This window comes from Pan troglodytes, chromosome 1 (assembly GCF_028858775.2).
Source record: "Pan troglodytes isolate AG18354 chromosome 1, NHGRI_mPanTro3-v2.0_pri, whole genome shotgun sequence".
NCBI classification, from domain to species: Eukaryota; Metazoa; Chordata; class Mammalia; order Primates; family Hominidae; genus Pan; species Pan troglodytes.
This window is the reverse complement of record NC_072398.2, coordinates 105,674,496-105,690,762: the sequence shown is the minus strand read 5'-3', so window position 1 is coordinate 105,690,762 and position 16,267 is coordinate 105,674,496. Positions and strand designations below refer to the sequence as shown.

General features: G+C 42.6%; 1 protein-coding gene across 1 annotated transcript in view; it reads right to left on the bottom strand.

The window, feature by feature from the left end:
* Nucleotides 1–16,267, bottom strand: part of LOC107971351 (myomegalin-like) — a 55,490-nt gene that overhangs the window by 22,916 nt on the left and 16,307 nt on the right. The window contains 9 exon segments of the mRNA XM_063797782.1: nt 937–988; nt 1,984–2,219; nt 4,003–4,450; nt 4,453–4,524; nt 5,714–5,833; nt 6,407–6,599; nt 7,435–7,747; nt 7,749–7,868; nt 13,759–13,991. Coding sequence (XP_063653852.1) covers nt 937–988; nt 1,984–2,219; nt 4,003–4,450; nt 4,453–4,524; nt 5,714–5,833; nt 6,407–6,599; nt 7,435–7,747; nt 7,749–7,868; nt 13,759–13,991 — 1,787 coding nt within the window.

Below are 16,267 nucleotides of genomic sequence, written 5' to 3'. Positions count from 1 at the left end.
AGGTGGGGTGTAGATGGAGAGAGAATAGCTACCCAGTGCTCTGACCACATAATATGCTGAAGACAAGCAAAGACATAGCTAGCCCTCCTTTTAAGGCACTGCTGCTTAATGTATGATCCCTGGAACAGTTGCAGCCTGCGAACCGTTTGTTACCATCTCCAACAAGACAAGTATAAAAATTGAAAGCAAGCATTGAGAAATGCAGAGCAAACCATTGTCCCAACATCCAAAAGCATGGGAGGTGGAGTCATGTAGTTAACTGAATTCAGACCATGTATGTTTCTATGATGAATTAGAAATAAAAACAAAACAAAACAAAAAACAACACTGCGTCCTTCACTACCGATATTTTCAGAAGCATTTATGTAGTCTGAGACACAAGCATGACACAAAGAACCCCAACTAGTGGCTACAGTGGACTCTGAGCCCATATTTCATTGATCATTATATGAAGCAACTCACTGAGAACTGGGTCCTGAGGCACTGCAGCCTCCTGGTGATCTACACCATCTAGGCCTCTTTCACCAGGTCCTGTTATATGATTCCTTTTTCCCCCCAGGGCAATTGAGTGACTATTAAACTAGCTGTCAACCCAACTTGGGGCAGGTCAACTTTGCAAAAAGCTCATCCTACTTATAAAACACAGAGCAGGAAAGCAGGACGCTTAGTGGGGCAGAAGACTCTTGAAACTTAGTTAGTTCACTTTCAGCTCAGACTGTTTCTAGGTTACTAAGCCTGGAGAATTAATGTGCCAATGTAATTAAACCAAAAGAGAAGAAAGACTTCAGTTAAAAACAACAGTGAGGTGTTCAATGAATGCCTGAATTCAATACATTCAGCACTTTCCTTTATTCCCCTTGATTTGTGGAGCTGCCACCACCCTTGACCCTTTGGGCCTCAGTCCCAATCTCTTTCCCAGATTCTCCTCTGAATTACCTGAGGGCCAGTGGCTCAAGTCCATCTTGATCTTTCTCACTTTTATGATCCTCTGTAAACCAAATTTAGAAAGAAACAATAAGAAATTAGGCTGGTCCCACTTCCCGCATTACAAATGCAGGAGCCTATCTGGAGACAGAGTAGTGAGCATTTCATGTGTGCATCCAGAACAGTTACTCTGGGAGACCTCAGCTTGTGTCTCTAGAGAAGTGACCCCACTGTCCCTGACCTGCCGGTCACCATGATGACTTCCTCTGCCCTAAATCAGGGTAAAACATTTATAATGTCTTTTGTTCCATTAATCATGAGGCCCTTGCCCAGCTGCCCTGTGGGACACTCCAGCCTCCATGTCCTGCTGCAGACTAGCTCCCCAATGCATATGCCCCACCACAGCTTTCATGCAGAACCTGCACTGGTCTCTGAGGAGATGACAAGAAGCCCTGCCCCACCTCTGCATCTGTCACCAGGAGGTGGGCTGGGTGGCTCCCAAGTCTGATCTGATCCTACTTTACTCCCTTGGATAGTCTCTAGAAATTCTGAGTAGAGGACCCCAATAATAACCAATGTAGCCCTTGAACTACTGCAGCCAGTGCCTAAACCATGTATAAAAGAACATGGTGCTTTATCCATATGTGGAGTACCTGCATGCACATTACCATGCCATAAATGGAGACACCACAAGGATAAGGCATTTAGTGAGTTGGTGGCAGCATCCAGGCTAGAGCTTGGGTCTTGAAATTCTTGGTTCAGGGCTCTTCCTCCTATAACAAGGCCCTTCCATCTCATGTCTGCTACTCCCTCTTAGCATCAGATAGATGCTGCCCCTGCCCCACAGGTCACATTCCATCAGTGGTGAAGTTTCTATAGTTGTAACCATGGCATCTCCAGCCCTGTGTGTTCCTCTCCATGCTCCCCACTGAGCAGTCTTGATCCTGTATTAGCTCCAGGAAATGAAATAGAAACAGGACCCTAGGAGATGTGGTGGCCACCAGGGGCTGGAACTGTGGGGGTGACTGAGAGTATTCCAAAGCCCTGTGGCCAACTTACTGGTGCTGAGTTTGCTGGTGAGCCTGTCTGTCAGCTGGCTTCCCTGGGTGAGTTGCTCCCAGAAGCTTTGTCCCAGGTAGTAGTCAATGTCATTGCTCCTTAGGAGATCCTCAGAAGATTTTACTGTATCTTTTGCATGCTGGGTGATAAGATAACAAATACCTCTCCCTTCTCGTATTTTTTGCCGTAGGTAAGAGAGTTTCTGGGCCTGATCCTAAATCAGGGAATCACAGTTCCTAATGCAGGACAGAAGAGGAAAGAATAAGTATGGAAAGTGGATGATAAGTTATGGAGTTATGGGGGCTTCTGTAGAGATTTCTATGAGAACATTCCTAAGGAACTCCCCCAAGCTGAATATGGTACATAAGCCATAGGAGGTATTTAAGAGTAAATTCTACCCTGATAAAGTATTGCATTAAAAAACTTAGTATGGGCCGGACATGGTGGCTCACTCCTGTAATCCCAGCACTTTGGGAGGCCGAGGCAGGCAGATCACAAGGTCAGGAGTTTGAGACCAGTCTGGCCAATATGGTGAAACCCTGCCTCTATTAAAAATACAAAAAAAAATTAGCTGGGCATAGTGGTGCATGCTTGTAATCCCAGCTACTCGGGAGGCTGAGGCAGGAGAATTGCTTGAACCTAGGAGGTGGAGGTTGTAGTTAGCCAAGACGGCACCACTGCACTCCAGCCTGGGTGACAGAGTGAGACTCCGTATCAAAAAAAAAAAAAAAATTTAGTATGCCACTGTTCTTCAACTGTTATACATGTGTTAATTATATGTCCCTAGATAAATCATAAGGTCTGTGAGAATAAACATAGTTCTGCATTTTACATCCCTTACAGCACCAGTATCACATAGATTCACAGCAGTTACTCAATGAATAATTAGCATCATTTCATCCTAAGTCTAGATAGGACCTTTCATGCCTTCTGTTTTAACCACCACCTGATGCCTGAATTTCTTCTATGTTATGATACTGTGGCTGACTGTATTTTGCAATGATGGCCATCACATAAACGCTCATACCGTCAACTGATGGGACCCAAAACAAGAGACCCTAAGTGAGAACCACCCAGCTGAGCCCAGTCAAACCATAGAACCATGAAGCATAATAAAGTGTTGTTTGAAGTCACTAAGTTTTACAGTGGTTATTTCTTAGCAATAGATAACCAGGACACACCAAGATGAATGTCTGTGTTTTCAACACTAAGTATCAATAACACTTATAACTATGGCAAATAGCACTGAGAGCTTAATATATGCTAGGCACTATTCTAAGCACTTGCATTAATTCTTTTTTTTTTTTTTTTTTGGAGACAGAGTCTTGCTCTGTCACCCAGGCTGGAGTGCAGTGGTGCCATCTCGGCTCACTGCAACCTCTACCTCCCAGGTTCAAGCAATTCTCCTGCCTCAGCCTCCCGAGTAGCTGGGATTACAGGCGTGCACCACCATGCCCAGCTAATTTTTGTATTATTAGTAGAGACAGGGTTTCACCATGTTGGGAAGGCTGGTCTCGAACTCTTGACCTCAGGTGTTCTGGCTGCCTCGGCCTCCCAAAGTGCTGGGATTACAGGCATGAGCCACCACGCCTGGCCAGCACTTGTATTAATTCATTTAAACCTAATATCTACCCTTTGAGATGGGTTCTCTTATCATCCTCATTTAATAGGTAAGGACAAAGGCTCAGAAAAGTTAAGAAGGCTGCATGGGTAGTAAGCATCAGAGCTAGGCAGACTGATTCCAGTATTACTACTATACTATGCCATATATACTATTACTTTACTAATATATCCCTAAGAGGAAATCCCTGAGACCCGGTTTCTCCCAGATACTGGGACATATCCTATGCCCTCCTGGTTGCCTACCTGTCTTTTCCGCAGATCTATATCTACCATTTAAATCAGTGTCTTTGTGAATACCCAGACATGTTCTTTCTTCCAACTGCCTGAGCTACCCTACAGCAAGCACAAACTTACACATTTTCAATCCAGGAAGTGCCCAAATAGTGCCATCCTTACCCAGGCCAAGAGGCTGATTTCAACTCCGCAGCCAGCTTCCTTTCTAGTCCATTTTTTGGGAGCTGGGCCTCCAGCTGGGATACTCTCTGGATGAGACTCTCCAGGTCCTTTTTGGCCTAAAGCCCTGGCGAGTAGAAAGCCCCAGTGCCATCAGACAGCCACACCTCATCCTCATCAGGGACACTATGAGGTGAAGACCCCTCCAAGGTACCAACAGCTCTCAGCTTCTGGGGTCTTTCCAGACTAGACGAATAATCACTTGTAACTGAGAGGGACCAGACCTGGCTCTTGAGGTTCTGAATGACCTTGTTGGCATTCTGCAGCTGGGCCTTCAGATCTTCGATGTCCTTTCGTAGGACCGAGATGTTTTCTGACTTTCCATATACCCGGAACTCTTCCTGCTTCCCTAGCTGGTTCTCCAAGGGCTTCCTCTCAGACGAACTAGCCAGCCCTGGCACCCCTGCTCAGAGCACAGCCCCTCCATCAGGATCACTTCCTTGAGGCTGTTGTGCTCCTCACACTCTGAAAAAAGCCAAAGATGTCTTCCTAAATAAAAGTTGGATGTGCTGTTGTGGCCACTGCCTTTGAGAGGAGGCAGGTTTGTTCATGAGGACAATAATTACTAGGGAAAAAGTTGAATTAGTACTTTACTCAACCCTGCCACTGTACTAGGCATTCAAATACAATATTTCTTATCCTCCTTATACCTACAAGTTAGGTTTCATCACTTTCTATTTTACTGACTGGGGAAACCAAAACTTAAAGAGAGGTGGTAAACTAGCTTGTTCTAGATCACTCAAACTAGCACATGGCAGAACCAGAATTCAAATCCCCCAATGTCCTGTGTTCATTCCACACACGCTGATGTTTCTTAAGACATTCACATGGCCTTATCTATTTAGAATGGCCACAAGAACATAGGACAAGATATTCCTGCATGCTGAAAGTTTAATGCTTTCTAAATTTTACTATAATTTAAAAGTTTATTGGGTTACAACTGTGTGAAAAATAGGCATAGGAAAATAAGACTTCGAATAAATATATCAGCATGTTAACATCAGTGTATTAGGGCGGTGGTAGTCAGAATGAGAACTAATCCATGGCATTTTACCAGATGCCAGGCACTGTTCTAAAGCATTTTATAAGAATTTACTCATTTAATTGACCTTAGTACCTGATGGGGTAGGTAGTTCCTTTATTACTATTTTAACATATAAAGAAACTGGGACATAGGAAAGTTTTCAAACTGGGATTTGAACCAACCAGTCTGGCCCCAGGATCTTGTCTCTTAACTGCCACACTACACTGTACACTGCCTCAAGAATGAGAGAGATTGTGTTTTTCTTCTCTTCTGGTTTTCAGTGTGGTGGGTGGCCCTATAGTTGTAGTCTTTTTATAATGCAAAACAAAATTATGTTTAACTTATGGTTTGCATGTTTCCAAAACCTCATCTGGTCTCTAAGTAGATCTTAGTATTTCTATAATAATCAGTTGGATAGAACTTTATATTATTATTATTAGTAGTAGTAGTATGTCAAAAACTAATTGTAGAAATTCCAACTTATACTTAGCCTCATTTTGGGTTAGAGTTCTCCTATTAACCTCCTGTCCTCCTCTTTCCCACCACTTGTTAGGTGTGGAATTGGCCAACAGCATCCAAATGTGACAGCTGACTCCAGGGAGGGGTGAGCCCCACACCCTGTGCTCTTACCAGGACTGGTGGTTTCCTCCTGTTCAGCCTGATTCTCGCTTCAGCCACAAGCCTCATAGCCCAGGTCCTGGAGGTTCACCTGGACCTGCTTGCTGTCCTGCTTCACCAAGGATTCACCTGCTTGGGAAGAGACAGCAGGTGTTAGACAATGTCTGAATTTCCCACATATGCCCTCAGCCTCAATGGCACATACCCTAACCTTTTGGGGCAGGGAGGGCAGATCCACAGCGCGAGAGAAGCTTCTCTGAACTGGTGGGAGAAGAGACCACCAGCTCCAGGAAGCAGAATTTCTTTCCACAGGAAGAGTCTGCATTTTCCATTGATTATCTCCCCTTCAGAAAACCCAGGCTTTAGTTGGGACCAGATATCCTTAAGTCAGCGATTATACACTACCATCTTTAGCAGCCCCACTGAAGCTGGCAAGTGCTTTATCCACAGGGGTTCAATAAATGTTGAATGGAGCTGAACTAATTTAGAGTCCCAAGACCCTAGACCTGTACTGTCCAATAAGGTAGTTAGCAGCCACATACGGCCACTTTATACTACATTAACTAAAATTAAATAAAACCAAATGTCCAAGTTGCACTAGCCACACTTCATGTGTTCAATAACCACATTATGTAGGTATGGAACATACAGAATTTATAAGACACACAGGCTAGTTTTCTTTACTAGTAAGTCATAGTTACTTACTAAGCATAACTCTGTATTTCTCCAGCTCATTAGCCTGAGCAAAGACAGTGGCTTCTGATAGCAGCAGCTTCTCCTGGAGATCTTGATAGCGTTGTTTGCATTGTGACAGCTGGGAGCGCAGGTGCTGGGTGGACCCTGGTAGGCTAAACGCTGACTGAGGCCCAGGGTCATGAGGCTGGGACTGGTTATCCAACTGTGAAAGGGGCCAATACAGGGATCGGGACAGTCTGAGGTCACCCCCATGCAGTGACGACCACCGCCCCTTCTGAACCCTGTGGACTTTACTCAAGTCTGCCACAGCACTTCTCATGCCATTTGGCAGTGACTTGCTTTCCAGATGGAGCTCCTGGAGCACTGGGATAATGTTTTCTTCATATCTGTATCCACAGCACACAGCACAGCACCAATCAAGTCTACAGAGGAGCTCTCAGGAAATGTTTTCTCAGTGGTCAAAAAGAGAAGGGGTGGAACCCTCCACTCATCTCCCCTTGCATTCTGTCCCATTGATTCTCTCAGAATCCCTGTATTCTCCATTTCACTGAATCTTCAGCACGGCTCCTTCCCTAAAGAGGATCCCAGTAACCCATCTGAGGTCCAGGAACAGACACCTGTGATGAGCTGTGACAAAAAAATGGCAGTGATAAGGGATGTCATTACATACCACTTGTCTGGGCTGCCTCATAACCTGATGAATCCCTATGTTACAGCAATTACCACATCCTGTTAAAATTACCTGTTTGTGTGCCATCTTTCCTGACTATATTAAGTATCTCAAGGGCAGTCATTGGTTTTATTGCCCCATGCCAATGTCCAGTATGTTATCTGAAAAATTAAGTACTCAAGAAATATTTATGTTATAAAAGCCTTTCTAAAGGCTGAATGTAGGCAGAATATTATTACTATTGTTTGTGGTACAGAGACCCTTCTCTTGGTACCTCCTGATTCATATGGGAGAACATTTTAAGGTAAACACTGTCATCTCAAGCCCTTCTCCAATTGTTTTTCACTCAATCTAAGCCCACACTTACTAGGTGGGCATCCACTGTGAAGGTAGCCCCAAGGTCAAGGCTCTGGGGTCTGGGGCAAGGCCTCACAGTCACATTCCCCTCCTCTTGGTGTTGGTGCTTCCCAGGAGAACCAACCAGTTCTGTGTTTATTCCGTCGATGGTGCTGGTCAGATGCACAAGGAGCTCTGGAGTAAGTTTACTATTCCCTTCCTTGCTACTCAGCACAAGTTGTTCTTTGAGGAGGTTGATGATACTGTGGGCATTCTTCAGTTTTCCCTGGAGCTTTCTGAACTCAGCCTGAAGGCTACTCTCACTCAGACCCTCTTTGGCTACCAGTCTCAACCATCACCTCGCCCTCCTCCTTGTCTTCCTCGATCTCCCATCCATCAGACATTGCTTCTCCCATCTGCTCTTTCAGCTCTGCATTCTCAAGGCAAAGGCTCAGCACAGTATTCCTGCAGGAAACACATAATTGAGGGCTAGGTCTGGTCCTGACAACAGTCCCTAACAGTTCCTCTTACCCACATCTCAGCCCACGATAAACTCAGACATACCCCAGAGCATGAAGCAACCTGAGACCTACCACAAGGTCTTTTATATACAAGAAAGCCAAGGCTCAGGAAGAGTAAGAGACTTGCCCAAACTTCCACAGCTTCTTGGTGGCAGCACCATCACTAGAAACCTTGGACTCATGACATGCAGGCTAGTGTTCTTTTCTATATATATACATATATATTTATTATACTTTAAGTTCTAGGGTACATGTGCACAATGTGCAGGTTTGTTACATATGTATACATGTGCCATGTTGGTGTGCTGCACCCATTAACTCATTATTTACATTAGGTATATCTCCTAATGCTATCCCCCCCTCCCCCCACCCCACAACAGGCCCCGGTGTGTGATGTTCCCCTTCCTGTGTCCAAGTGTTCTCATTGTTCAATTCCCACCTATGAGTGAGAACATGAGGTGTTTGGTTTTTTTTGTCCTTGCAATAATTTGCTAAGCATGGTTTCCAGCTTCATCCATGTCCCTATAAAGGACATGAATTCATCATTTTTTATGACTGCATAGTATTCCATGGTGTATATGTGCCACATTTTCTTAATCCAGTCTATCATTGATGGACATTTGGGTTGGTTCCAAGTCTTTGCTATTGTGAGTAGTGCCGCAATAAACATACATGTGCATGTGTCTTTATACTAGCGTGGTTTATATTCCTTTGGGTATATACCCAGTAATGGGATGGCTGGGTCAAATGGCATTTCTAGTTCTAGATCCTTGAGGAATCACCACACTGTCTTCCACAATGGCTGAACTAGTTTACAGTCCCAACAACAGTGTAGAATGTTCCTATTTCTCCACATCCTCTCCAGCACCTGTGGTTTCCTGACTTTTTAATGATCGCCATTCTAACTGGTGTGCGATGATATCTCATTGTGGTTTTGAATTGCATTCCTCTGATGGCCAGTGATGATGAGCATTTTTTCATGTGTCTGTTGACTGCATAAATGTCTTCTTTTGAGAAGTGTCTGTTCATATCCCTCACCCACTTTTTGATGGGGTTGTTTGTTTTTTTCTTGTAAATTTGTTTGAGTTCTTTGTAGATTTGGGGTATTAGCCCTTTGTCAGATGAGAAGATTGCAAAAATTTTCTCCCATTCTGTAGGCTGCCTGTTCACTCTGATGGTAGTTTCTTTTGCTGTGCAGAAGCTCTTTAGTTTAATTGGATCCCATTTGTCTATTTTGGCTTTTGTTGTTTTAGACATGAAGTCCTTGCCCATGCCTATGTCCTGAATGGTATTTCCTAGGTTTTCTTCCAGGGTTTTTATGGTTTTAGGTCTAACATTTAAGTCTTTAATCCATCTTGAATTAATTTTTGTATAAGATGTAAATAAGGGATCCAGTTTCAGCTTTCTACATGTGGCTAGCCAGTTTTCCCAGCACCATGTGTTAAATAGGGAATCCTTTCCCCATTTCTTGTTTTTGTCAGGTTTGTCAAAGATCAGATAGTTGTAGATGTGTGGTATTATTTCTGAGGGCTCTGTTCTGTTCCATTGGTCTATATCTCTGTTTTGGTACCAGTACCATGCTGTTTTGGTTACTGTAGCCTTATAGTATAGTCTGAAGTCAGCTAACGTGATGCTTCCAGCTTTGTTCTTTTGGCTTAGGATTGACGTGGCGATGCGGGCTCTTTTTTGGTTCCATATGAACTTTAAAGTAGTTTTTTCCAATTCTGCGAAGACTTTGGTAGCTTGATGGGGATGACATTGAATCTATAAATTACCTTGGGCAGTATGGCCATTTTCACAATATTGATTCTTCCTATCCATGAGCATGGAATGTTCTTCCATTTGTTTGTGTCCTCTTTTATTTTGTTGAGCAGTGGTTTGTAGTTCTCCTTGAAGAGGTCCTTCACATCCCTTGTAAATTGGATTCCTAGGTATTTTACTCTCTTTGAAGCAATTGTGAATGGGAGTTCACTCATGATTTGGCTCTCTGTTTGTCTGTTATTGGTGTATAAGAATGCTCGTGATTTTCGCACATTGATTTTGTATCCTGAGACTTTGCTGAAGTTGCTTAACAGCTGAAGGAGATTTTGGGCTGAGACAATGGGGTTTTCTAGATATACAATCATGTCATCTGCAAACAGGGACAATTTGACTTCATCTTTTGCTAATTGAATACTCTTTATTTCTTTCTCCTGCCTGATTACCCTGGCCAGAACTTCCAACACTATGTTGAATAGGAGTGGTGAGAGAGGGCATCCCTGTCTTGTGCCAGTTTTCAAAGGGAATGCTTCCAGTTTTTGCCCATTCAGTATGATATCGACTGTGGGTTTGCCATAAATAGCTCTTATTATTTTTAGATACGTCCCATCAATACCTAATTTATTGAGTTTTTAGCATGAAGGGCTGTTGAATTTTGTCGAAGGCCTTTTCTGCATCTATTGAGATAATCATGTGGTTTTTGTCTTTGGTTCTGTTTATGTGCTGGATTATGTTTATTGATTTGCATATGTTGGAACCAGCCTTGCATCCCGGGGATGAAGCCCACTTGATCCTGGTGGATAAGCTTTTTGATGTGCTGCTGGATTCGGTTTGCCCGTATTTTATTGAGGATTTTTGCATCGATGTTCATCAGGGATATTGGTCTAAAATTCTCTTTTTTTGTGTGTGTCTCTGCCAGGCTTTGGTATCAGGATGATGCTGGTCTCATAAAATGAGTTAGGGAGGATTGTCTCTTTTGCTATTGATTGTAATAGTTTCAGAAGGAATGGTACCAGCTCCTCCTTGTACCTCTGGTGGAATTCGGCTGTGAATCTGTCTAGTCCAGGAGTTTTTTTGGTTGGTAAGCTATTAATTACTGCCTCAATTTCAGAGCCCATGCAGGCTAGTTTTCTTTACTTGTGCCACGCAGCCTCATATGTTCTAATTTTTAGTAGCCTCTGGAATAAACAAGAGTACTTACGCTGCTAAAAAATAAGACCTTTTCTGTAACAAATTTATTGTTATGAATTCTACAGTTCTATTTATCATTAGTCAGTTTCAAACCACTGGGACTTAGGAACACAGAATAAATAAATAACTAATCAGAACCATTAATACAATCAAAATGTACTTAGATAATTGTTTGCTTTATGTCTGGCTCACATCATAGAGATAACCTTCTTGAGAGCAGGGACTGTGTCTGTCCTATTCACCCCATATCCCCAGTGCTTACACAAGTGCCTGCTACATAAATCATTCATATTTGTTGAAGAAAGAAAATTGACCAAAACAGCTAATTTGCACCAAGACATTCCAGATAAATTCTTTCCACAACAACAAACTCATACTAGGGTTGAGTGGAAGCAAACATGGCTGTAACAAGTCTATTCACTTAACTTCTTTGAGCCTCAGTTTCCTTTTATATAAAATAAGGATGATAACACTTACCTAGTGGAGTTAGCAGATGCTTACATGAAATTGCATATACGGTATGGCTAGCTCAGGGTCTAACTGGGAAGTCATTCAATCCCTGCTGTACTAGCTGCAGACCTGAGAAATACCAACAGCAGAATCCCATAAGGTGCTTGTTAAAAAAGCTGTAGAGCTAAGGCCTATGAATCCACATTTTACTTAAGTTCCACAGGTGATTTTTAAATTTTTATTTATTTTTTGAGACAGAGTCTCACTCTGTCACCCAGGCTGGAGTGCAGTGGCAAGATCTCAGCTCACTGCAAGCTCCACCTCCTGGGTTCAAGCAATTTTGCTGCCTCAGCCTCCCAAGTAGCTGGGCTACAGGCATGCGCCACCACGCCCAGCTAATTTTTGTATTTTTAGCAGCGAAGGGGTTTCACCATGTTGGCCAGGCTGGTCTCGAACTCCTGATCTCAGGTGATCCGCCCGCCTTGGCCTCCCAAAGTGTTGGGATTACAGGCATGAGCCACCACGCCCGGCCCACAGGTGATTCTTAAGCATGCTAAACTGGGAACCCCTGAGCTAGAGGATGTACAGGAAATGGGTAATTCACAACTTGAAGGATCAGCAATGGCCTATGTACCTGGATTGATTTTTCTCAGAATCCAGGAGTCTTGGAATCTAGAGAAGAGCTTGTCTGGTGTGTTTCTGGGAGGAAAATAGGACTAGGATACAGACAGACAATCTATGAGATAGTTTCTCAATAAAGAAAAAGGGGATAAGTATTTTACCAAAACTGGGATGTGGAAAGGGGATAAAGAGGGCACAGGTGTATATGGAAAAGAATATTTAATATTATGTTCTAACTTCATGTTTAAAAATTAACTGATGTTTTAAAATACAAACAAATAAAAAAACAACAAAATCTTCTTGAAAGGAAGAACAATGCATTAGATTCTAGCTTCTACAGTATAAGTGATTCTGTAGGTTGGGTGGAGGGTTGAACAAATCAGAGTTTCAGGTTAGTAACTCTGAGGACAAAGGAAAATAATCCACAGGGATATCTACAGAGGGTTTGATTGTAGGTTCAACAATAGAATCAAAAGAGATGTACTGTTTTTACCCATGACAACTCAATTAAGTTTACACATACAAAATTTTAAGTAAAATAATATGCTATTATTTTACTTAATAATAATATAATAATATGCTACATATAAATAATATGTAGAAGTTAAGGGAAAAGTTATGATAATTCAGAGCAAAAGAATCAGCACTTAGAACAATCACAAGAATTTTTAAAAAGTTGTTTGACAAAGTATACAGTATATAAGCAAGGTTTAGATGTTAGAAATTGGGAGCCACAGACTATTATGCAACCTTGAGCAAGTCACTTGAAACCTTCTAGGCCTGAGTTTCCTCAGCTATGAAACAAGGACATGAGGCTAGATGTGTAGGTCCTTTTCAAAGTGCTAACATTATTCAGGGAAGTTTAAGTGGCATATAATATGCAGGGAAACAATAGGGCATGATTTAGAAGTTGTAGAGCTGTACTTTAAACAGACAGTGATGATTATAGTCCTGGGAGTGAATGAATAAATGGATCAGCCCTACAGTATCAGCATGTTCTCCAAGTATCTTTTGACAAAAAGCCATCAAAGACAGAGTGGCCAATCTAACCAATGAATGAGCTATCTGCTATTTTTGTAAAATTACTAAAGCAGCAGAGATGATTAAAATTGATATTCTATGATTCAAGGACTTATGAGCGAGAGCTGAGAGGAGAGGGAGGGGCCTCTATAGAAACCCTCTGGCCGAGCGCGGTGGCTCACGCCTGTAATCCCAGCACTCTGGGAGGCCGAGGCGTGGGGATCACGAGGTGAAACCCTGCCTCTACTAAAAAAACAAACCAAAAATTAGCTGGGCATGGTGGCGGGTGCCTGTAGTCCCAGCTACTCAGGAGGCTGAGGCACGAGAATGGCATGAACCCAAGAGGCGGAGCTTGAAGTGAGCCGAGATCGCGCCACTGCACTCCAGCCTGGGGGACAGAGGGAGACTCCATCTCAAAAAAAAAACAAACAAAAAATTCCTCCTCCTTCGCGAACTGTTCTGGTTCTGTATACAGCAGTGAGACATATTAGGTAGCTAGGATTCCTTATATGTTTCAGTCAATTAAAAACTGTAATACAGGTCATGTAACAAGGAGGTTTCCACCATGACTGTCATATGTATGACTGGCAGATGCACAATAATAGTGGACACTGTTATACTGAATTAAGACCAGGATTATTTGAATAACAGAAAGTGATTACCATTAGCCAATATTACTTACTTCTATCTAAATAATTTGTAGAAATATTAATGCATGGAGCCTGGGATAGGCACCCCTTGGCTGTGGTGCCTCATGACCCTCAAGCTCCCCTTCCCTGGGAAGAATGTCCTACCTGATGTGGGACACTGAGGAGAATCTTGCTTCCTCAGTTTGAGCCTTTAGCTCCTTCAGTTCCTCCTCAGCTTTCCTCTTCTCTTCTAAGTGCTGGTGGATCTCAGCCCTCAGGTGGAGCATTTCTTCCTGAAGACACCTGTTACTGTCCCCTCCCATCGGGGAAGGAGGGGAAAAAGATGGGTTCTGGGTCTCCACAATTGCCAGACTTTTCTCCAAAGCCACCTTGATGAGCTAAAAGAAAATCATGGTTTGAAGAAGTTAGGCCATTAAAGAGGACCCAGGAGAAACATGAGATTGCAAAGGCAGTTTTCAATGAGAACAAAAACAAACAAAAAAAGCAGATCTAAAATAAACTCCCTAACCAGAACCTCCTTAGTCAGGCATAAGGGCCCTGGGGACTGGTTTGGGTGGGAAGGACACACAAAATGAGCAGGAGGAATTTCCCCATGGAGAAGAGGAGAATCCAGAGATGGTGAGGGAGAAAAGCACATAAGAAATTAAAACAAATGCAAACAAACGAGGTTGAAACAGGACTGGAGGGTGTGAATACGGTGATTCTTTCTCTTCCTGAGGAGACAGAGTCCTGCGAGTTTTCTCACAAGTCAGGAAGCTTCATCAGCTCTGCAACACCTGAGTCCTGGATGGCGGGAGATGATGGCTTAAGATATCAGGGCGCAAAGCCTAATGCCCTGCCTGTAACTCCAACTCCCTCAAGGACAGCTGAGAGGGGGGACTCGGCACTGGGGAAACAGTCGGCAGACACAGTTATAGAATTAGAATAACGTGGAGCTACAGGGAAGACAACACCAACTATTTCATTGGCAGCAGAAGAATCACACTCTGCAGCTACTGGGAGGTGGAGGTGAAGCCATCCTGCCTAGCAGCCAACCTCACTTTTTGGTTATTATCCTTGTGCTGATGCTGCCAGACAAACTCTCTCTACAAATCTCAGCATGTGGAAGAAACACAGGCAGGAACAATTGCCCAGCACCTTTCTATTTCTCGAGGACACTCTTGAAGTTACTCATCAATGTTTTAATTAGAGCAGATCTTATGGCTTTTCCTCAAATGGGAATTTGTTAACTTTTAGACTTTGTTATTGTTCATTTTGGGCTTATCTTTGGTCTTTTCCCATGCTTTTAAAAGTGTAGAAATCAAAATCTGAGTATGATAATCTACTTAGCATATGAGTAATTACTTTAGTACAAGGAGTTCCTGCCTGTCTGTCCAATATTAATCTTAACACGTCCCAATGTCACATTGGCTTCTTTTTCTTCTCAGTGGCAGCATTTGGAGCTTTTACTTAACTTCGGGTCAATTTTGACCTCTGAATTTTCCACCCCTCCCCCACAACTGTTGCTGAGTCATGTTGTTTTCTTTTCTCTCTATAAATATTGTGACTTGTAATTGTCACTTATAAATTCATTCTGGCTATACTGCATCATTCTCAATTATCCAAGTCATCCAAATATTTGATGTGCATTTCCACAAATCATGTAGTGGCCCCCTGATTGGGGATAACTTGTAGAATTAATTATATGCTTTTTATCTCCATTCAGGTCACCAATACATTGAAGAGAGCAGGTCCCAGAACAGCTTATATGGATCAATGATTGACAGAGCTGCTGGGGTTGGTGCAAAGCCACTGACTTTTGCTATTCCCCATAACAAAGTTATGTTCAAATGTAGGTCACAGGTTTGTGGTAGGGTCGATTCACAGTATGCATGTGCAATGGTGTTCAGTAGCATAGCAGTTGAGGTTGTGAAGACATGTGCACCCAGGTCAAAGAAGAAAGATCCTTAGACAAAGCCACTCAATTCCCAGGCACCCAATCTTACTTGGACTTTGTGAGCCTGAGATTTGGCAGGCTCCTGGGAATGTCTGTCTCTAAGACTCTGCTGACAGGCTTAATCAGGCTGGTGGCCATCTCCATATGTGCCCCCCAGCATTTTTGACAAAACAAAGGAATGGGGACCAAATAAAACCACTTCTGAAAGCTTATGATCCCATCCCTCATTTAAACTACGTGATGTTCTCATTCTATATAAACTCTTTCCAAGTAACTTAACTAAAACACACTTTGCCATTAGTCTTGAGTGTGGGCACAGCATTATTCTTTTCTAGGCCTTAAGGGTTCCTTCTGCTTAAAAATAATGTCTAACTTTAATGAAGTTTACCCATTATTAAAGTGCCTTCGGGATATATGTTATCTTGTTCTATTGGTTTCAATATACCTATTTTCTTTAAAAAGAAAAAATTATGAACCATGAATGTTAACACCAGAAAAACCTTAAGGTACATCTGATCTAATTTCCCACTTTAAAGTGAGAAAATCAAACATTGCCTAGGGATCTGATTTTTCCCCAGGCTAATTTGGGTTTTCATATTTCCATCTCAAAGTGGACTTTCTTTGGCTAATTTTAAGTTTTAAATGTAAATGCCTGAAAAGTAACTCAGGATCTAGCCTTTTCATTAGTTTTGATCATGTATGAAAGCAAATATTTCT